Source organism: Panthera uncia (assembly GCF_023721935.1).
Source record: "Panthera uncia isolate 11264 chromosome A1 unlocalized genomic scaffold, Puncia_PCG_1.0 HiC_scaffold_17, whole genome shotgun sequence".
NCBI lineage: Eukaryota > Metazoa > Chordata > Mammalia > Carnivora > Felidae > Panthera > Panthera uncia.
The window spans coordinates 123,766,188-123,789,038 of record NW_026057577.1 but is presented as its reverse complement, the minus strand read 5'-3'; the positions used below and the strand labels follow the sequence as shown (position 1 = coordinate 123,789,038).

Genomic DNA, 22,851 nt, shown 5'->3' with positions numbered 1-22,851 from the left:
GCTCATCTGCAAGACTGCATCATGTTAGTAAAAGATGGAAAATTATATAGGAGTGGGAGAGGAAGGGAAAGAGGAAGGGTGCTCCTGGTAGTGAATAGTAGAGGTGTGCCAGCCTTCCACCTTCCTGACTATCCCAGGGACACCTTGCTGTGAATGACCCCCCAGTTCTGGAAATGAAGCTCCCAGGTAACACTCAGCCACTCTTTCCCCACCAGATCTGTCTCTCCCTCTTCAAGATAGAATGAACCTCACTATTTTGGATTAGTTGGGGGAAGAGAAACTAAAATTGATGAATCAGAATTACAGAGTATTTTAAACAAAAAGCAACTTTAGTACTTGTAAGTCACAGTAACCTAACCTAAATGTTAAAAAAAAAAAAAATGTGTGTGGCCGCTACCCTGCATAACAACAAGAATGGTGATAAGAATTTTTTCGAATATATATAATAATAAAATAAAAAAAAAAAAAAAGAATGATTATTCGAGTATTTATGGGATACCTTCTGGTGCAGGCACTGTTCTAGGCACTGAGGCTACATCAGTGAATAAAACAGATGGTTCTGCCTTCTTGGTACTAAAATTCTTGTAGAGAAAGACACATAATGATCATAACTAGCATTTATCAAGAAGCTGCTTTGTCTGGATTCTTTATATAAGTTTTCCCTAAGCTTGCAAATTTTACAAATATTATTAGCTTCTTGTCTAGATGAAATAGAGACTTAGAGAGGGCAAATAATACTTAGGGAATAGATTGCTTATTACTTATAAGCTTAATTAATAATAGCAGCTAACATTTGTTGAGTCCTTACTATGTGCCAGGCACTATGCTAAGTGCTTTCAGTATGGAAGTCCCTTTAATGCCAATGAAAACCCAGTAAGGGAGCTTTCGTTATTCCCATACTACAGTTGAGGAAACTGAGGCTTACAGAGGCTTACAGAGGTCATATGCTACCAGAGCCAGAAGTGAAATCCAGGTCTTCTCACGTGAAAGCTTAAACTCTTAATCACTGAGCTATAATTTTTTTTAAAAAAGAATATGTTTCCAAAATACCTGAGGTTGGCCTTAAGCAGTTTGAACTATTGTTTAGTTACTTACTGGTTGTGATTCAAAAATTGTGATACAATCATTACCAACCTTTTCTAACCTTTTATTGGAAAAAAAAAAAAAAAGACTTTTTAAAGATTCTTTTAAAGATTCTTTGTCCCAGAACCTGTAGAATCATAGAACTTTACTTTTAACTTTTTACTTTTTAAAGATTCTTTAAAGATTCTTTTAAAGATTCTTTTGTCCCAGAACCTATAGAATCGTAGAACTTTACTTTTTTTTTCAACAAACTAGTCTGTAAAGGGGCCAGAAGGAAATACTTTAGGGAAGAAAAATGTAACATAGTTTTAGATTTAAAGTGATTTACTTTATCCTTACTCCCCACCCCCACCAACCTCCCCCTGCCTTTCCTCTGAGCTTTTGGACCCTTTTGCTCACTCTCCTTTCAGAGGGTTCCAGCGTGCCCCTGCTCCAGTGGTGGGTGGCTGCTTTATGACACAAGAGATCATTTTTCAATCTATAAATATGAAGTATATTGTGCTCTTAGAATTTAACTTTCTTATTAACAATTCATCACCTTTAGTCTAATGACTATGGTACATGCTGGAGCTCATCCTTGGTTTCCTTGTTGTAAGTGTGCCCATTTTGAAATTCTAGGAGGATGGAGAACAGGCGGCTTTCATTAGATGAGTATTTGAGAAGCCCACTGTGGAGAAGGAGTGCATCTAAAATAAAATAAAAACTGAAACAGACAATATTCCTGAATCAGCACTTACCATCCCCCGCCTCTTCCGTTCTTTCTGGGCCTGATCCAGCAGCCCTGGAAGAACAATGAAACACCATGAGAATGAGTAGTAAGACAATTCATCACAGAAGTCTTCTTCCTTAAATTTCAGTTTTTAAAAGCAGAGACAGGAGTTATTGGGGGCAGTATAAAAAGACACATGAATGGATAAGACACAGATTTTTAGCAGATGGGGGAATAAAATCCATGCAAATAATAGAGCCTTGAGAACTGACATTATTTATATGTTATCCTTTATACTTGGCTTTATACATACTTCATTTATCCAAGAAGTCATACCAAATAATATACCAAAAGAAATCTAATTTACAACATAGACGTATAGAGTTCTACATACATATTTATGAAACACTCCCTCCCCCCTCCATCCCCCAAAACCATGAATTTGGTGCATGTTTGTTAATGTTAACTGATTACCAAAAGACTGTCTTTATAAACAAAGAGGTAAATGCGTATTTACCTATTTGCTGAGAAACTCTTTTCTTCCTTCCTCTCTGTTCAAAGTGACTGCTGCCTAAAATACTCAGGTATCTGAAGCAAAGTCTTAATCTTCTACATTCTAAAAAACATCTTATTTGATCTCTTTTATTTTTTTAAGTGTTCATTTATTTATTTTGAGAGAGAGCTTGAGCAGGAGGAGGGGCAGAGAGAGAGGTGAGAGAGAATCCCAAGCAGGCCCTGAGCCGTCAGTGCAGAGTGCAGTGCGGGGCTCAAACTCACGAACTGAACCGTGATATCACAACCAGAGCTGAAATCAAGAGTAGGACCCCCAACTGACTGAGCCACCCAGGAGCCCCTCGTTTGATCCCTTTTAGATGCTTACCTCGTTGGTGAACATGTAATAGGCAGAAATGATCAATGGATTGCTATCTTGATGGCTGATTCTTGATGGGTTGGTTTTTAGAAAGGAAAATAAGATTCACATACCCACAGCCAGCAAGTATCCATGACCCTTTACATTCCATTAGAACATGCTCTTGGCTGCTTTTCTAGGAATGGTGAGAAATGTGTACTAATTGATTAATTCTCTAGCTAGTCCTTCCGTGACCAGTGTCACCCACTTCCTCTTAAGGTAGGGAATGCCGAGTAACGTGCCAGAGTGTCTCCACAGTTATCTACCTCCACAGGATTTTCCTCCAGCCAGTTGGCTCATCTCAACATTGAACCCAGATGCAAGAGAGTTAGAGAAAGCTAGCATGGATAACAAGCAAACGAAATGTGGGTGACTCCTAGCTTGTCCATAAGAAGAGAGGTATAGTGGAAAGAGTGATCCCTTGGGAGTGTGGGTTCGAATTCTGCTACTGCCATTTACTAGCTATGCAACACTGGACAAGTTACTTAACTTCTCTGACCTCCTGTATCTTTACCTTCGGAATGGTATCAACGACATCTACAACATAGAGTTGATATGAAATTAGATGAATATCTGCCATTGATTGGGGGTGGGGTTTTGTGAGTAAGTTAGTGAATTAGCACCAAAGTTAATTCAAAATATATAAAGCATATAAACATAACAAACACGTCTTTATCATAAGAAGACCAGTCATGGTGCTTGTAGCAATTGTACGATATAGTATTTCTTGGGTTTCAAGAAGGTCTCAATTCTGATGGCAGAATTGCCATTCATAATAAAGATGTAAAGATGTCTTGAATGGGTCTGGTTTTGCTAAACCCAGCTCTAATGAAGAAAAAGAGACCAGTTGAGATCAGTATCTTTACTACTTGCTCAGGAATGTGTTTCTCAAATGTATGTTTAGACAAACGCATAGTTGTTGTAACACAGTCCCATCAGTACCTACATACCCGAGTGACCTCCTGTCTCCCTTGCCCTGGTGCCTTTTACTTCCACATATTTTGAAGTGACAAGGTTCAGTTAAAACTTTCTCTTTCCAAACATGTAGGGCACTTCCTGCCAGAGTTTCCTTTTCTACAAAGTGATTTAGTACTTTACCCTTGCCCCCAGATGATCTGACATGTGTGTATAGTCTCTGATGTAGAGCTTTGTCTCAGATTTCAGGAGGCTGGGGAACAGAGATGGTCACAGAGTTTGGGTAAGGGAGAGAAAGAGTGACACTGCCCATATTGGGTTTTGTCTTCCAGAGCTCGTCCTCCATTTTCCTGGTTCCACCAGTATCGGGGCTATTCCCTGCGTGTGGCACACTGTCCACATCCGTCCTGCTTTTGCCCTCCTGACGGTGTGTGGCCTTGTCCCCAGTCCCCTTTAGTTTTACAAGCCTGTCTCAGGGGAAGGGGAATGGTCAGGGCTGGTGGGTGGTGAGGAGGAGATGGAGGACCAGGGGCAGAGGTGGGAAGGCCAGGCCCCCTTTTCGGAAAGGACCTACCTGGAGAATTGGCTAATGAAGACACTCCCCTCACCCCAACACATACACAACCCTCTTTCCTTGGCTGAAATAATAGCAGCTGCTGCTTTATCCTCTTTCAAAGGAAAAGGGCCAATATACAGAGGTGGGTGAGGCCTCTCATTTGACTGTGGATTCTCCTTCTGGGCTCACTGCTAAAAAACGCCTTGGTGGTTGTCTTCAGCTATTTCCGAATTTAAAAGTATGGAGAAAATACTTTTACATTGGTTTTCATTTTTAAATTTAAAAAAAAAATCCTATAAATAATACTCATTTCTTTGAGTTGATAGCCTTGTAGCTGTGGATTCCGGGATAACTTCAACCCCTACCCCATGGTGGGAGGGAGGGAGATTTAAGCCCCCTCCTTTGTTTGCCACTTTGGTTTCCAGTGCTCTGCCTTGACCACTTAGCGCTCTCTCTGAATAGCTATAGGTCGGGAATAGTGGGCAGGAACGTCAGAGAAGCGTTGGCATGAGAACGGAACAGCACTACAGAATAGAAGGCAAGAGGGAAAGAAAGCATCTCAGAGGAAGAAAATACCGCTGCCTGGTACCCCCTAGCAGAGATATCCGGCCTATTGTGCCCACACCACTTGCTGCAGAAGAATTTCAGGCTTCAGTGGTGACAAGCTCAGGCTATAATGGGCAAGAGAGCAGGCCCCTTCTGAGAGAAATTATTTCAGGCACAGGAAGCCAAAATATTTGAGATGTGATTCAGACCTGAGGATGAAAATGGTGGGACGGGACACTTTGAGAACAGATTGGCCCATTTTGAAGGTTGGCGAAAGTGTTGAAGTGGCCTCATCTCAATAAATGGACACTCAGCCCTGGGTGTCTTGAAATGCGTGGGGAGGAGAAGTTAAATTCATGCATTAAAGCCAAAGTTGGCCTTGCTGTTTGTGGGAGCTGCAAGTGGTTTTCTCAGAGGCAGAAAGTACAGGAAGATTATTTACATAAAAGCAAAGTTCAAGTTCCCACTCCATTTTATTTGTTGTTAACTAAGACCTGAGACAGTCACTTAAGTGTTTTTAAATCTGTGTTACAGGTTGTTGTTAAAAATAAGAACGTATCATAAGCATGATAATAAGTGTTTATTATGAACGACAGGGTTCAAATACAAATGAAATTATAAATTGAAAGCTCTGGCCTCAGTTCCCACATCAGCTCATTACCACTCTATCATGTTTTTTTGGGCAAACCCAGCCAGTTATCTGGCAACTGTTGATACTATTTTTTCCAATACTTAACCTTACTCTAAATATGTTGGTATGAACAGGGTCACTACCTAAAGATTGAACCACTATTAGAATCTGATACTGATCATTGGGATACAGTATAACCTTTTAGTACAATTTATAAAAACACAATTTTAAATAGTAAAGAAAATAGGCCCAATTCATTATAATTGGATTGTACTATAATTGGATTTTAGAGTTTTAGTGCGATTCAGGAGGGGAAAGAAAGAGGAAAAGTGGGGAAATAACTAATGAAACAGAAGAGCTCATATTATTATAATCTAATCTTCTGAGGGGTTTGTATCGTTTCCAATTTTTTTCCATCCAAGAGGCATTAAGATGTGTTCCATTTGCTAGAGTAGTAAGGGAAATCTTGAAAGTCACGCCTCCTTTTTTACCTAGGATAACACCTCGCCTGAGGTAGACTTTGAAGAATGTCCTGAAAACAAGGGGGTGAAGATGTTTAACATGAGATGAGGTACTCCATGCCCAGGGGATGAGGTGGAAACATGAGAAGAACCCTACCAAAATAAAAAAAAAAATTTTTTTTGTAATTTTGATGAGATGAAATGAAATGAAACCACAGAAAAACTGTTTGAGAACTTTGGCTTTATAACATAATGTCTAATTTAAATGCAAGTTGAAGCTAAGTTAGTAGGTGATCAGAATAATGGCTTCAATTTTGCATAAAGACATCAAAAAAGAGCTCCCAAGTACTTATATAAAATAATAATTCTTGGAAGAATATTTAGTGCCAGTTAATCCTTGCGAGACACCACAGTGAGTTGAAATATGCTCAAGTTATCCTGCCAGAAAATTGTTCTAAGTAACTCTTCATCTACAGATACACACACGCTACTCGCTATGTACACTCATAGCCTCCCCATCCAGTAATAACATAGGAGACAATTTAATGTCCCTTTCATATTATTAGAGAGCCATGTGAAATCAACTCTTGAGGCAAGAAAAGGGTGATCAGGTGTTTGCTGACACAGCTGATGACTAGCTATTCTATGGCGCTTTTTTTTTTTTCACCTTTTATGATGCCTTGACTAAAAATGATGCCAAGTTCTCATAACTTATGTAAAATCCCATTGCCGGGTGGAATGAGGGCAGGGGGTTGTAGAAGGAAATACTGTTCCCGTTACCCTCTACTGGAGAATTCCTTGGACTGACTTCCTGAAAATCTCCTTCTGTTTGCCTTCACCAGGAATGGCGGCCCTAGATAGTAAGGCGTCAGGGAAGATGGGAATGCGAGCTGTAGTCTATTACATGACTACGACCATCATTGCCGTGGTGATTGGCATAATCATTGTCATCATCATCCACCCCGGGAAAGGCACAAAGGAAAATATGCACAGAGAAGGCAAAATTGTACAAGTGACAGCTGCAGACGCCTTCCTGGACCTGATCAGGTACGTCCTTGCAAGCCCATCCTTTGGGTATGTTTTGACCACCCAACCCCTCATTTGGGGGAGCTAATCAAACCACAAAACAGGTGTCTAACTGAACCAGCCTTGCTGGGCTTTGCAATGAAGGTCACATCTTTACTTCTTTCTAATAGAAATTAAAGTAAATTTTTATTTTCTGATCTAATGGGAAAGAGGTGAGAAGAACAGAGAGAGGATATAGATTTTGAGTGCCCTGTTTTGAGGATTCACTGATCAATGATCACTCTGTTCTCTGATCACTCGGTTCTCCTTTCAGCTGTGCTGCTTACCTTGGAATATTAATAAGCCTTACCCTACTTTTTTCCAGTTTTGCTGTTTAAGGTTAGCTTGTGTTCAAGTATAGCCTGTGGATTGGACTCTTCTAATTTAGAATTTGTCATCTGTATCATCATCCATTATACACAACAATTTCTGTCCAGAAGGGACTTTAAAGATCATCTGGTCATACTTGTTCTAAGGTTTTCCTTTTATACCATTTATGAAGAAAGGATTTGGCAGAGCAGCAAGAAAAAATTAAAGGGTGGCTTCTTTGGCATTGTTTTGTATACAAACCATACACCGATTGCAAATGAGTCTTATCTGATTCTTGAAAGGGACTTGATGGCAGAGTCATCTCACACAAAACTGTGAAGTAAACCAAGGTTTGATCCTGACACCTTCCTGTTTGTTCTCTCTACACACCTTCGCTTGCATCAGTCAGATCCTGGCTGGAAGCATATTGCATATTCAAAAGGATCCCTGAGAGGGCTTTGCAAAGGTACAGACAGGGTTAAGGGAGCCTACAAGGGGTGGTAAGGCACCAGGGGACTGAAGGCAATAGGAAGGTGTTTTGTTGCCACCCCAGCTCTGAGGGGCAAAGAGAGGAATTCAGGAAGAGCTGTGGTCTTGGGAAAAGGCTCTGTGACAAGAATAATAGCTCTAATTTAGAGGGAGAGCACTGCTGCCCAACCTGTCAAAGAGAGAGCTGAAGAATGTGCATATCCACTTCCATGTCCCACTACCCTGTCATCTGTTGGCACATCCCACTGTACAAACCCAAAAGGAAGCCGGAAGGCAAGAGAGCCCACGTGCTACAACCCAAGGGGCCAGACTCCCAGAGTACAGAGCAGGATGGAGAGTGGGTCTAAAAAGACAAATGGAAGATACCCCAGCACAGGCCTCTATATTTCCCACCTGCTTGGCATTCCTCCACCATGTAGCCTTCCCAACCTATCCTCCCCAAACCTGGCCCTTTCCTCCCTACTATACAACTTTCTTACAAAGCGACTGGTTTGCCAATCCTAGATGCCTACCCCAAAGGGTCGCCCGTTGATCATCTGAAAGAAAGTCTTCCTAGGCACTTGATTTCACATGCCATCTCAAGGGATGGCTCTGTGGCAGGTAGATTTAGCAGAGATTTGAGCAACAAAGGCTCTCTTCAGCAGCACTTCTGAAATTCTACCATGAATGACTTTGTACCATCTGTTTGAGAGAACAACCCAGCCCCATAGATCCTCTTCTTAAAAGCCCTTTTTAGGAGTTAATCACAATTATCTGAAGGTAAGAAGCCACCCTATATAACATTATTTTATACCAAGTTGTTACCTGATAGCTGTGATTTTATTTAGTTCAGAAAATTAATTAAGGCTTTTCACCATTTTTTCACGAACTTTACCATTAGGTAGGTTAGGAGTATTTTATTATATTCTCTTTCTGTATAATTTCTACTCCTTGTTTAAAGAATTGGGATCTTGTCATCCCAATTCTGGTTGATCCATCTGAATGCTGTGTGTTTCTGCCTCTCCTTGCCCGCCCCACTGGTAGGCCTGTGTATGACTAACCTATCCCCACCCAGTCACTCGGCTTGAGCATTTTTCCTGAAATCTCCCGAACCCACATTTCTATCAAGATTTATAAAAACAGACTCACAGAGCATAGATAGGAAGGAAAAGCAAATAGGATGGTCTAGGCAGTAAGAAGAAAGGGACTAGAGTTTTTAACCTTAAAATATGACTTTGATAGCACACAACTGCTGGGATCTCGGGCTCTGCAACTGCCTGGGCCATGTCTCCTCCCACAGTCTTCAACCTTGGAGTCCTAATGACAGTTTAATCCAGTCTCCTCCTCAACAGATAAATCAACTAAAACCTGAATAGGTGCAGTGACTTGGCCAAGGTCACACAGCTGGTTAGAGACTCTCCAGCTAGATTGTTGTCCCTTGAACTCTACCATGAACTCAAACACTGCTCTGAGAAAGTGACAAACTTTGCCACATGTACCACAAGTTTAAGTTTTGTGGGCCGTCTCCCTGTTGGTTACCAAGGAGCCTCAGAAGCTCCAGTAATTCAAAGTAAATATCCCATCCCCCAGAGGGCCTTTGGGAGGACTCTGTAGAGAACAAAATTCCACAGTCTGGCCATGGCATATGATTCAGAACATTCAGTCCCTGGACACATGGCACAAAACCAAAATGGCCACTATTCAATAATACCTCAGTTTACCAGAACATGTATAGCCAAAGCTGTTTCCATTCTCACTTTGGTTCTTCCTGGGAGCGGGATTTGAAGATACAATGATGAAGTGAAAAATCCCATTGTCTGACAAAAGGACAGAGGAGTTGAATTTGAGATTTCCCTGGAAAATATGAACTACATGGGCCCCACTTAAGGATGACCATATGTCCCATTACAAGACATAAAATCCACCAACACCTTTCTTTTTTTCCCATATGCTACTTAGTTCAATACAATCTTTACCTTAGACACAATGAAAAAGTGTTTAAGAAACAAACTTATTATTTGAGAACTTTTTCAAGTGACCATTATTTTCTTTGCAGGAATATGTTCCCTCCAAATCTGGTGGAAGCCTGCTTTAAACAGGTAAACACTCTATAGCCACTAATTCGCTTTTGAAATTCCTCTTTGGCATACCAAACAGAGTGGGACCTCCTTAACCATTTTGTTTTATTTTTTTTCCATTTCTCTGCAGTAAGAAACACTCTTTTGCCAACCAGATGGAAAGCACTAGGGTTTTCTGGGGGATTTGTAGGGTGTGGGGAGGTCTTACCCTGTACTAAAGGCTTATTAGTTACCAGGTACTAAATGTGTCGCATACGAATAGCTCATCGAGTCTCTGTTAATTGTTAAAAAGGCCAATCAGGAGACTCCCTCCCTCTTCTTGTCCCCACATTCCACACACAAAAGCCCACCAAGCAAACAAATTCTAGTAGAAGATACACTTACAATTTGCTTTAAACATTAGAGAGATTATTCAAGTTTCTGGGTTTAATGTAAAAAGTGAATGGGTTGTTTTTTTTAAAGTCTCCTAAGAGCCTTATGGATTCTATGTGCCAAGCACTAATGTTATATTCAGTCCTCACATGAATATGATGGGTATCATTGTCTTCATTTCATTGATGAGGAAACTCGTCTATGATAATTCAGGATTGTCTAATAGGCACAAGATCTTAAAAGTAATAAATGGTAGATCCAGAATCCAAACCTACTGTGCTGACTCCAAATTCTATCCTCTTTCTGCTCCTACATTCTGCTTCCTGGAAAGGTTTGAGACACCTCCCTGGAGGCTATAGTGAGGTCCAGTTTCTTTTCCTTTTCGCCCATATCCAAACAGTTCTTGGCTGTCTGTGTTGTGGATACAAATATACTTTGCTGCTAGGGATTAAAGTTCATTCTAACTTCACCTGAATAAAAAAAGCTTTGTGGCCCAAAACATTAAAAGGAAAACACTTAGACATTCTGGGTTAAATAATAGTTCCAAAACATTTCTCCAGATGGTGTTACTTGACCCTAGTTGTAATTCCCTAACCCTATCTGTAAAACAAACAAAATAAAACCCCAGCCTCGTGGAGGACTAAATTTTACACATACAAGTCACCCTTTGTCCCCCCACTTTTTAAAATTTTTGTTGACTATTTTTAATAGGTAATGTGTGCACACACTGCAAGATTCAAACAGAATCCTTTCTTTAAAAAAAAGTTTAAGAAGCCCAAATCGAACTTTCTGTATTCAAAACCAACAATAACCATAAATAATAAACCCCTTTCAATCCAACAAGCCAACCCCAGCACCATGGGGCTGACTATTCCAGTTAGTCAGCTGGCACTGGACAACATCAAAAATGCTGATTTCTAGCAGCACCAGGAAAAGTGCAGACTTAAGCAGATTTATTGTATTTGGTTTGGGATTGCATTTACAGGATTTTGAAAGGGAAGCAAAAGTATCTTCCCAGATCTATTTGTCTTAGGCCAGAATGCAAACGAGGTTGCTATTTCTGTAGGCTACAAACTGTGTCTAAGGGGAAAGAGTTGGAGGCTTAGGAAAGGCTAACCAGGATTGGAAATCTACCCTAGACAATCCATAAAATGCATAAGCATCCTGATGAAATAGAGATTTGAGAGTTGACAGGAATAGGACACCAAAAAGGGCCAGTTTCTTTGTTACTTAGAATTACAAGCAGTATCACTGGTTGTTCAGAGATGTGTCCACAGTATTGACAGCTGGCTGTCCTTGTTTGAGAATAGTGGTTTCCTACTGGACAAAAAAGTGTCCCATTCACTCTTGGTAGAGAAATGGCCCAGCACTTCATGTACAGCTGTGAGAACCAGTCAACATCCATACATTATTACTCTCCCTGATCCTTGACTACCATCAATACAAAGGCCAGGAATTCTGCTCTCATTAAAATCATAGATGGATGGGCTTAATTGTTTTATATGGTCACAATCATATGCTCACATCTTCTGTCTGGGGCATCTACGCAGAAGCTATTGGGAAAACACCATATCTTGAATACGAAGAGAAATTCCTTTGTTGACCTGAGAGTTAGGGTGTCATCCTCAGCTATTAATGAAACATCTATTCTTAAGAATAATATTATCAAAAGTGCCTAGAAGACCTTTGTTGGGGAATTTTTAAATTGTTTTAAATTTTGTTAAGTTTTTAAATTAATTCCAGTTTAGTTAACATACAGTGTTTATTAGTTTCAGGTATACAATATAGTGATTCAACAATTCTATACATTATTCAATGCTCATCATGATAAATTCTCTCTTTAATTCCCATCACCTATTTAATCCATCCTCCCACCTACCTCCCCTCTGGTAACCATCAGTTTGTTCTCCATAGTTAAGAGTCTGTCTCTTGGTTTCTCTCTCTCTCTTTTCCCTTTGTTCATTTATTTTGTTTCTTAAATTCCACATATGAATAAAATCATATGGTATTTGTCTTTCACTGACTGACTTATGTCACCTAGCATTATACCCTCTAGCTCCATCCATGTTGTTGCAAATAGCAAGATTTCATTCTTTTTATGGTTGAGTAATATTCCATTGTATATATGTACCCCGCATCTTCTTTATCCGTTCATCAGTAAACAGTCACATGGGCTGCTTTTATAATTTGGCTATTGTAAATAATGCTGCTATAAACATTGGGGTGCATATGGCATTTAAAAATTTTACTATTCAATGAAATCCCCAGCTAAGTCTAGTCCCTAAAGGGTTTTGTTATTGAGCACCATTAGCCAATAGTAGTGTAGTACTTTAAAATTTACAAGATGTTCTCATATATTCTGCTTAATTTGATCACAACAACCCTGTGAGGTAGAACCACCATAGTTCTTTCTGTTTCACAGCTGCAGAACATGAGCTGAAGGATGTTCAGTGATTTGTCCATGATCTCATAGCATGATCCTATAGACAGTAAAGGGACTATTGTGAATGTTTGGATTTATAGTTCTTAAAAGCCCATTATAGTCATTTTATTAGGGTTTCAAAAAAAAAAAAAAAAACCCTACTTCAATGTCTTCAGCCAGATACCTCCTTCCTGTTAAGATATGCTTTATATTTGAGTGCGTGTGTGTCTGTCTGTGCTGAGGAACTGGTAGGGGTTCATCACAGATTAGATGGATAGATGATAGATACCTTCTATAACACTATTCTCTGAATGCAAGGTATTGTATATGATTATAGAAAATTTGGACAACAGAAAAGTTAAAAACAGAAAACAAAAATCACCTTTAATCCCTGTTGTGCCTTTTCTTTTAAAGTTTAAAACCAACTATGAGAAGAGAAGCTTTAAAGTGCCCATCCAGTCCAATGAAACACTCGTGAGCGCCGTGATAAACAATGTGTCGGAGGCCATGGAGACTCTTACAAGGATCACAGAGGAGCTGGTCCCAGTTCCAGGGTCTGTGAATGGGGTCAATGCCCTTGGACTAGTTGTCTTCTCCATGTGCTTTGGATTTGTGATTGGAAACATGAAAGAGCAGGGGCAAGCCCTGAGAGAGTTCTTTGATTCTCTTAACGAAGCCATCATGAGATTGGTAGCAGTGATAATGTGGTACGTATTTCCATTGGCTACATATGCTGTATCCAGATGCTTATTACCATCAACATGTGTTCTGTACTGAGGAAGATGCCACCAGGCAGGATAGCCAATTGCAACAATTCCACGTGGGTAAACACAAGAAAATCAATGATTTTCTGGGCCTGTAGTGGCCTTGAACCTGTCTGCAAGCCTCTCTTAATAAGTTTGCTTCCTTGTTTTTGAAAGGTGTCTACTTCTTCAGTCCGGTGCTGATGGGATCCCATTCCTCATTCCTTCATTTTATATCTATTTAGTCTATATCTATTCAATATATGTTCATTAAGTGTCTACTATATGCCAAGCATATAATGCCAGGTACTCTGGACATAGCAATGAAGAAAACAGACGAGGATGTCCTAGAGCTTGTATTCTTTTAAGGGACATAGAAAATAAACACACAAATCCACCATGTGCTTTAGTAACAAATACTGTGAAAAAATAAATAAAACAGCAGATTTTCTTTTGTGTGATCTGATATGATAAAAGGCAACTGGGGAAGAAGCATAAAATTTGCCTTGGATGGTTTGGATGGTGCACAAAGGCCTCTGAGGAGGTGACTTTGTTGCTAAGATCTGACTGACTAGGAGAAGCTAGCCATTCAAAGTGCCAGAGCATTCCCAGTGGAGGGAAAAGCAAACACAGAGGCCCCTTGACCTTCAGAAAAAGTGAGATTGCCTCTCCTCCGTTTCAGCCCTAAGAAAGAGACATCAAATGGCAATTTGGTGGACCGCCTGAAGGACTCATGGGAAGCATTATAGAATGCCAATCCACAGTTTATAACAAAACTTCCTTCAAATAAAGTTGAGAGTAGGGTACAAATGAAAACACTAAATCTGCAAAGGAACATTGACCTTGGAAAGTAAATTCTCGCCAGCTGGGAGAGAACCGTTTGATTGGTTTAGGCCTCATGTAGGGGTTACTTTCCCTTTGGCTTTTATTTTTAATCCAGACTCCTTCTTGGCACTGGAGGGATGGAGGCATCCATTTCTAAGAAAAGCCCTCGCCAACATGATTAAAAATATCCTTTGTCTTTATTGCCTCCAAAGCCCAGAGAAATCCATTTTTCAGGAGCTTGTACGAGGTGGATGTGAACTTGGGCACGAAGACTGATCAGAATGTGGTCTCCACAGGAGCCCTTGATTGAAATCCTGGGGCCCCTCCTTTGAAATCCTGGCAGAGCTGAAAGTGGACATTTATCTTCATATTATGAAAATGCCTCCACCTTTCACCTCTTTTATGAAAGAAGCCCATTCAAGGCTGCTGAATGAACCTCACATGTAGCTTTTCTAGCTGTACATTTGCCTGCACATTCAGCCTTGAGTTATTACATTTCTGAAAACAGGTACTCTTATAATTTCCTGGCCTGTGTTTTTAAAGGACGTTTAAAAGAAGCATTGTATTTTTCAACTTGAAATAAGACCTCCACAGTTCCCAGCAGACCCTTCTCCTTCAGGGTGATTGGCCCCTCTGTTTTTGGTAACGTGAGTTTGGGCGGAGTTCACTGCATACATCAAAGGGAGTTGAAAGCAGGGCAGAGGGATCTTGATGCAACAGGGGTTGCTATACATACAAGTTGTTTTGTGTCTCGTTTGTTCATTCTTGCCAGGCTACAGGGGAAGATCACAAATGTCAGTAGCAGTGGGTGGGTGACAATTGCTTAACTAGAACATCTGTAACCTGATCATGGCGGTACCTGCATGCACATTGTTAATTTGAATAGCTTTGGATTGATTATATGGTTGCCTTCGATCTGTGGGAAATGGTACTAGTTTTCCATTGCCACTATAACATGAAATTTACTCAGTAAATTTATTTAAAAGCTGATTTGAAGACTAATACTGAGTGATAGTGTAAGTGGTATGTAATATGGGGAAAAAGTAATAAAAACGGACTTCGATTAAGAGAGATGACTGCAAATCTAAAACACTGAAATGGCATTGTGTGTCTTGCTTTAAGTTGGAACGCAGGCTCTGATGTGGGAAACCCTCCCAAAGTCTGGATATTGGTTCAGTGGATTCTGGCTGTGCAGGGTGAGGTGTTCTCTTAGAAAGAGAACAAAAGGCAGGGGGAGTTGGGTGGCATCTGAGGACCACAAAAGTGACTCAGATGAGGTGAAAGGAGAATGATCTAGAAAAAGAGGGGAGAAAAAAAACAAAAAACAAAAAACAATAAAAACCCCACAAAACCTCTGTACCTGTCTTTTATCATAGGCTAAGGAGAAAAAAAAAATTGTGGCCTAGCGAAATTCTGAGAGGAAAGCCTGATTATGCGCTATTTATATTTAAATTTATATTTAAAAAAGAAAAGAAAAGGGACGCCTGGGTGGCTCAGTCATTTGAGCATCCGATTTCAGCTCAGGTCCTGATCTCCTGGTCCGTGAGTTGGAGCCCCACATCCAGCTCCGTGCTGACAGCTCAGAGCCTGGAGCCTGCTTTTGATTCTATGTCTCCCTGTCTCTCTCTCTGCCTCTCCCCCACTCATGCCATGTCTCCCCCCCTTTCTCTCTCTCTCTCTCTCTCTCAAAAATAAATAAATAAATTTTAAAGAAAAGAAGTTCACAGTTTCTGCAAGTTCTAATAGTCTCCTGGGCACAAAAAGCGTGGAAATAACCCTCACGTTTTCTTGTCACGTGGTAGTTTCTTTGGAATAGCTCATTGGAGATCAGGCTTCCGACTGTGCGTATGTTGCTTCTACATAGGTACGCCCCTCTGGGCATCCTCTTCCTGATTGCAGGGAAAATTGTTGAGATGGAAGACATGGGAGTGATTGGGGGGCAGCTTGCCATGTACACGGTGACGGTCATCGTCGGCCTGCTCATTCACGCAGTCATTGTCCTGCCCCTCCTCTACTTCTTGGTAACTCGGAAAAACCCTTGGGTTTTTATTGGAGGGTTGCTGCAGGCACTCATCACAGCTCTAGGAACCTCGTCCAGGTATGTATGGATATATGTGTGGCTTATTCCTATCAAGAAGTGTAGCTCAAACTTAACTTTAATCCAGAACCCTGGAGGGCGGGGGGGGGGGGGGGGGGGGGGGCAGGGGGTGCGGTTCTGGGTTTTACACTTCCAGGCATATGAATATATGAATTGGCCTTTTCACTCAGGTGCTAATCAGACCTAGTTGGGATTGAGGGAATGGTTGGCTCTCCTTTGGGGAGACAAACATATCAGCTATTCCCTTCCTGCCCACTGTCATCTCTCTCTTCCAGTTGACCTTTGCCTGAGGGAAAGATGGCAGAGTCACTCGGCACAGGCCATGAGGATAGGGGATAATCACAAGTGATGCCTCACAGAAGAACCCAGGAGCAGGAGAGCTGCAAATAACCCAGTGAGGGGACCCACACTGTTGCTAACCCTAATCCCCTATTTATACAAGTGCTGACTTAGTTCCCTTTAAATTAGGACATGGGAGAGGAAGGAACTCTGTCCAAAGTACCAAACACAGGGTCATGGTCTAAACCATCTGGACGATCAGCTGACACACCTTTTTTTTTTTTTTTTTTTTTTTTACCATTCTCAGTTCTGCTACCCTACCCATCACCTTCAAGTGCTTGGAAGAGAACAATGGTGTGGACAAACGAGTCACCAGATTTGTGCTCCCAGTGGGGGCAACCATTAACATGGATGGGACTGCACTCTATGAGGCTTTGGCTGCCATTTTCATCGCTCAAGTTAACAACTTTGAGCTGAACTTTGGACAGATTATTACAATCAGGTATGAGGAAAGTTCTACACAACATTTGCTTAAGAATGACTCTACATGATGAGACGGTGATCAGGGATTGGATAAAGAAACTTGTTGGAAAGCAGATCATACATAAACCGGAGGTTGGGATTTGTGGCAATAGCTTTACTTTTGATATTTAGATATTTTTATTAGTTTTTTTAAATTACAGATGTACACATTTATTAATAATGAAATTCTAATAATATAGAAATGTAGATAGTAAGAAGTGTAACTTACCTGCCACTATCACCCCCCCATCTTTCCATAGGTGACCACTGTTAATGTTTGGGGTACAAAAACCATTTCTAGTGCCTAGACACACACACACACACACACACACACACACACTTTTTCGTAATTAATGGAATCATACCATGCATACTGCTTGCCACTGGATTGATTTATTTATCAATGTACCATCGATAAAACATCTAACTCTTATAAAATCTACAGAATACATAGCATGGATATTTCTTTTTTAAAAATGTTAGATTATACTCCAGTTTTAAATAGCATTAAAATGTGTTAGCTTTTACTGACAGTATTAAAAAAAATACACTTGAAAAACTGGATTAACATTTTCTCTTGGGTTAATTTTTAGGCACTATAAAATAGAGGAGAGGCCACATGGACAAATAGATTGAGAATTTTATTTCCGTGGACTATTTTTTAACTATTACATTTGAGGTATCTGGTGAAAGGTAATTTTCCTTTCCACACCTTCCCCTAATTTTTTAGTTTCCTTCTCCAGAGGCAACCACTGTGGCTTGCTAATTTCTTTTATATTCTTCTGGCACTAGCCCATGCATATCCACGTGCATATGTGATTGTAATCCCCCATTTTTACTCATTGACAGTCAGTTATGCACAACAGACCAGTAAGTGACTGCAAGAGAGACTCACAATCCAGATCAGACCCTCCTCTTCAGTGTGTGTGTGTGTGTGTGTGTGTGTGCGCGCGTGCGTGTGTGAATTATCATCAGCAATTTGTTTTGGATATCAAAATAGTTTTTTTCACTTTTCATTATAAAAACTATCTTACAAATGGGAAAGTTGAAATAAAATGATGACAGACATCTACCCAAATCCAACGATTAACATTTTACTGTTTTTTGCCTCTTTCTCTGCCTTCATTACATTTCACATATACAGAGTCCAACATAGATCTCCTGAGAATAAGAGTCATTTTCTACATAACCACAATAGTAGGAATCTTTAAAATACTTCCAGAATACCCACTATCCAATACCAGTATCCAAATTTCCCCAGTTGCCCCAAAAATATCTTGTGTAGCTTTTTCCCCTAGACCACAATATAATCCATATCTATGGCTTGCATTTGGTTTTCATGTCATTTTAGTCTGTTTTCAATCTCTCAATTCCCCCACCTTTTGTGTGTGTGCACACATATGTCTATTTGGAAATAAGTTATGTTAGACTCCATATATATGTTTTGAGTTACTGGAAAATAATAATAGTCGTAGGATGCGTGATGATTAAAAAATGAGGCCGATCATGGCCAGAAGTGAGTGTCCTGGGGGTTCTGGGAGGCCTGAGCACAGTCTGACCACACTGGGACTGGGAGGTCAGTATCTCAGCTCACCATAACCTATTCTTGGGCATACTCTGGTATACTGGTTGAAAATCCCTGAGTTATAAACAAAGGTTCAGTTGCATGTGGCAGAGTAAAAAAATAATAATAACAATAAGAGTGACTTCAAGACAGAACTGCATTTTTTCCTCATGTGGAACAGCTCTGTTCCACAAAGCCCTCAAGGCTGGTAGTGTTTTACAGTGTAAGGCACTGGGGTGTCGTTTCCATCGTCTCTGGGGTGTCACCCTCATCCAAGTGGTCCAGGATGGCTTATCACCACCTCCAAATCTTAGCCACTGGGAAGAGGAGAAGGGCATAGCGTGCAAGGTACTTGGTCACTTTCATCCATATTTCATTGGCCAGAACTTAAGCTCCAAGGGAGGCTGGGAAACGTAGTCTTCATTCTGAACAGCCATTTACCAACTAAATATTCTAGTACCACAGAAGAGGGACAATATGAGGGAACCATATAGTCTCCTCCACAGACATACTGCTTCATTAATTCCACTTTATATCTAGGTAATACTTTACTATTTATAAAACATTTTCCACAGTGTCACATCAGCCTGAATCAAATAGGTATTTAACAGAGTCCTAGACAGGTTGTATGCCTTACAAATCAGGTCTACACTGCCTCCATAAAAAATATTTATAGTCATATAGAACTTTGTTCATAAATCATTTGCTTTTGCATTAATAACTTTGATTTGTTTTTCTGACCACATTAACCTTACAAGTTCAGTAACTTTACAATCCTCTACTTGGACAGAATTATTGGAAACAAATTGTTATTGTAACTATGCAGTCTTTTAGACCTTGGAAAATATTTTCAGGTATGTGCAAAAGTACATAGCTACCAATTTCTTCATTTAAAAATGGCTGTAGTTGGGGCGCCTGGGTGGCTCAGTCGGTTAAGCGTCCGACTTCGGCTCAGGTCATGATCTCACCGTCTGTGAGTTCAAGCCCCGCGTCGGGCTCTGTGCTGACAGCTTGGAGCCTGGAGCCTGCTTCAGATTCTGTGACTCCCTCTCTCTCTGACCCTCCCCATTCATGCTCTGTCTCTCTCTGTCTCAAAAATAAATAAACGTTAAAAATAAAATAAAATTAAAAAAAAAAAGAACCTCTTCATAAATACTGGTTAACGTTATTGTTAGCTCCGCGGGTTTTTTACACTCTCATCTAAAGGTTTCTAAAGCACGTCCTCTTCTGTTAACTTGGCAAGTCAGACATCGCCGCTGTGCATGGTTTTTCCGGGGCCTATCATTTGGGGAGATGTGTACAAATGTTTTACGTTTGGGGAATTCTTTTAACAGCATCACAGCCACAGCCGCCAGTATCGGGGCAGCTGGGATTCCTCAGGCGGGACTGGTCACCATGGTCATCGTGCTGACATCCGTGGGCCTGCCCACCGACGACATCACGCTCATCATCGCCGTGGACTGGTTTCTGTGAGTATGCTCTGGCTGCCTCCCGGCTTGCTGTTGCAGGGACTCCCTCTGTCTTCCTAAGGAACCTGGCAGCTGGGCACTCCCGCCAAAAGGGCTCCAAGAGCAGGGGCAGCTTGGCGTGTAATTGAATTGTCCTCACCGCCTGGTCCCTGCCCTTATCTGGAGGCCAAGCCCCAGACGCCAAGCGCTCTCGCTCCCTTATCAGCCCAGGGGGCACATCTGGCAACTACACTTCTCACTCCATAAAGCCATCCGGCGATTGGGAAACCGGCTGTCTGAAAGCCGACATAAATCAGCAAGGCATTTTCTGAATTGCACAACACGTCCCCGTGGTGGTGAGAACAGAACTACAGGCCCCACACACTGGCTCAGGCCCTTTTCCTTGTGCTTCCCATTCCAATGGCGTAATGCAGCACAGATGTGCACGTCCGAACCCAGCGGGGAGAGGGGCAGCCGTGCAGTGGGAGAACTAGTGAAGCAGAAATGACTTTTGGCTCTGGGAAAAAGGCACCCCCCATCCCCTCAGACCCTAATTTGGGGGGCCCAGCCCTCTCCCATGTTCCCCTCACCCTTCCAGCTGACATATCTGCCTCTTTTCTCTCATAAATTCCCTTTCCGTTGCAAAAACATCTTTTCACAGGCTGCCCAAAGCGAATGCCTAGAAGGACACAGTAGATGCTGGAGTCAACTGTATGTTGTCTTCACTAGAAGGGTCACGAGGAGCTGACGGGTGTGCTCAAGGCACGATAGGTGGGAGCAGGGTAGGCAGTTGAGAGCATGAGTCCCACAGTCACTTGGATCTGTGTTTGCATCCCAGCCCGGTGTGACATTGGGCAACCTCACCAGCCACCCCAGTTTCCGCCTCTGTAAAATGGAGATGATAATGCCTCCACCACCCCCTGGGGTTTCAAGGATTAACTGCAATGATGCACAGAAGGCATTCAGCCCACTGTTGGGCCCACGGTTGGCACTCAACTCCTTGAGGACTTTTATAGTGTAAAACTGTGATTCTCAAAGCTTTTAGCCTCAGGACCCCTTTATACTTAAAAACTACTGAGGACCCCAAAAGTTTTTATCTATGGATTCTATCAATATTTATCATATTAGGAAAACAGACAGTTTTTTAATTTTTTTATGCTTTTATTTTATTTTTGAGAGAGAGACAGAGTGCTAGCGGAGGAGGGGCGGAGAGAGAGGGAGACATAGAATCCAAAGCAGCCTCCAGGCCCTGAGCTGTCCGCACAGAGCGTGACTCGGGGCTTGAAGTCATAGACCATGAGATCATGACCTGAGCTGAAGTTGGATGCTTAACTGACTGAGCCCCCCAGGCGCCCCAAAAACAGACATTTTTAAGTGCTAAATTCATTTAAAGGTTATAATAATAAATTCATTACATCCTAACATAAATAATATTTTTGCAAAAAAATGTCATTTACCAAACTAAAAATTTTGGGAAAAGAATGATACCCTTTTATTTTATTTTTGGAAATCTCCTTAGTGTCTGGCTTAATGCAAGACAGCTGGGGTCTCCTAACTGCTTCTGCATTGAATCTGTTGTGGTATCTTTTGTGTTATGTTGTAGTCTTTACAAAACCCCACTAGGCTTTCATGAAAAAATGAGAACAAAAAAGGGCAAATAACATCTAGCATTATCACGAAAATAGTTTTGGGGCACCTGGGTGGCTCAGTTGGTTAAGCATCTGGGTGGGCTCAGGTCATGATTTCATGGTGGGTGAGTTCGAGCCCCAAATCGGGCTCACTGCTGTCAGCGCAGAGCCTGTTTTCGGATCCTCTGTTCCCCTCTCTCTCTCTGCCCCTCCCTGTTCGTGCTCTCCTCTCTCTCTGTCTCTCTCAAAAATAAATAAACATTAAAAAATAAAATAAAATAGTTTTGACCACAGGCACCCCCAGGGGTCTCTGGATCACACTTTGAGAACTGCGGATATAAAGGAAGGTGAATTGTAGGAAAGAGAGGCAACGAGAAATTTTAAATAAAAGGAGAAAGGGAAGGGTCATTACCCACTGTTAGGACTGGAACTAGTAACTGAAGATTGGTAATCTATATATCCTTATAACTTTTAGTAACTACTATTATAAATATTATGTGTATTATGTGATGTTGCAATTGGTGGATACACCAAGCAGAATTTTAAAAAGATGCCTCTACAGACTTAGCAGCCGGTTCACAATATGAGCTGAGATCACATGATGTTCACAGGAGCCCCGTTTTTCCTCCCCCACACCCACACCCCCAGGGACCGCCTACGCACCACCACCAACGTGCTGGGAGATTCTCTTGGAGCCGGCATTGTGGAGCACTTGTCAAGACACGAACTGAAGAACCGAGACGTAGAAATGGGTAACTCGGTCATCGAAGAGAATGAAATGAAGAAACCCTATCAGCTGATTGCCCAGGAAAGCGAAAGTGAGAAACCCATGGACAGTGAAACCAAGATGTAGACTAACACAAAAATGCTTTCTTGAGCAGCAGGTGTTTGCAAACCATTGTAAAATGTTTCCATCTCGTTACAACTCATTCTGTCCAGTAAGCCCCTTACCTCCCTTGTCCTGCGTAATACACTGATAGGATTGGGAAGTATTCATCCAAAAACAAGGGAGGATTTTGCGAGTCGGATCAGATCTTACAAGTTTATGTGGCACATACAAAACTGTAAATGTGGTTCTTTTATAAGGTAGAGAGTCAAACAAATAGTAGGCTAAAACATGCTTTTAAATCAACCTGCAAAGTTTAAAAATCCTTCAGAATACAATTCAGTTTTAGTATCAAAACAAAACAACTTGATAAACCACAATCGGTTATCAAAT

The 22,851-nt window shown here is 41.2% G+C and overlaps 1 protein-coding gene across 3 annotated transcripts in view; it reads left to right on the top strand.

Annotated features, from left to right (window-relative positions):
* SLC1A3 (solute carrier family 1 member 3) overlaps window positions 1–22,561 on the top strand; it is a 76,956-nt gene extending 54,395 nt beyond the window's left edge. For all 3 annotated transcript variants that reach the window (XM_049648157.1, XM_049648158.1, XM_049648159.1), the window contains 7 exons: window positions 6,654–6,858; window positions 9,710–9,752; window positions 12,940–13,232; window positions 15,958–16,191; window positions 16,778–16,972; window positions 19,891–20,025; window positions 22,281–22,561. In XM_049648157.1, coding sequence (XP_049504114.1) covers window positions 6,654–6,858; window positions 9,710–9,752; window positions 12,940–13,232; window positions 15,958–16,191; window positions 16,778–16,972; window positions 19,891–20,025; window positions 22,281–22,485 — 1,310 coding nt within the window. In that variant the 3' untranslated portion in view covers window positions 22,486–22,561. The remainder of the gene's footprint in view (window positions 1–6,653; window positions 6,859–9,709; window positions 9,753–12,939; window positions 13,233–15,957; window positions 16,192–16,777; window positions 16,973–19,890; window positions 20,026–22,280) is intronic.
* The last annotated feature ends 290 nt before the right edge of the window (window positions 22,562–22,851 follow it).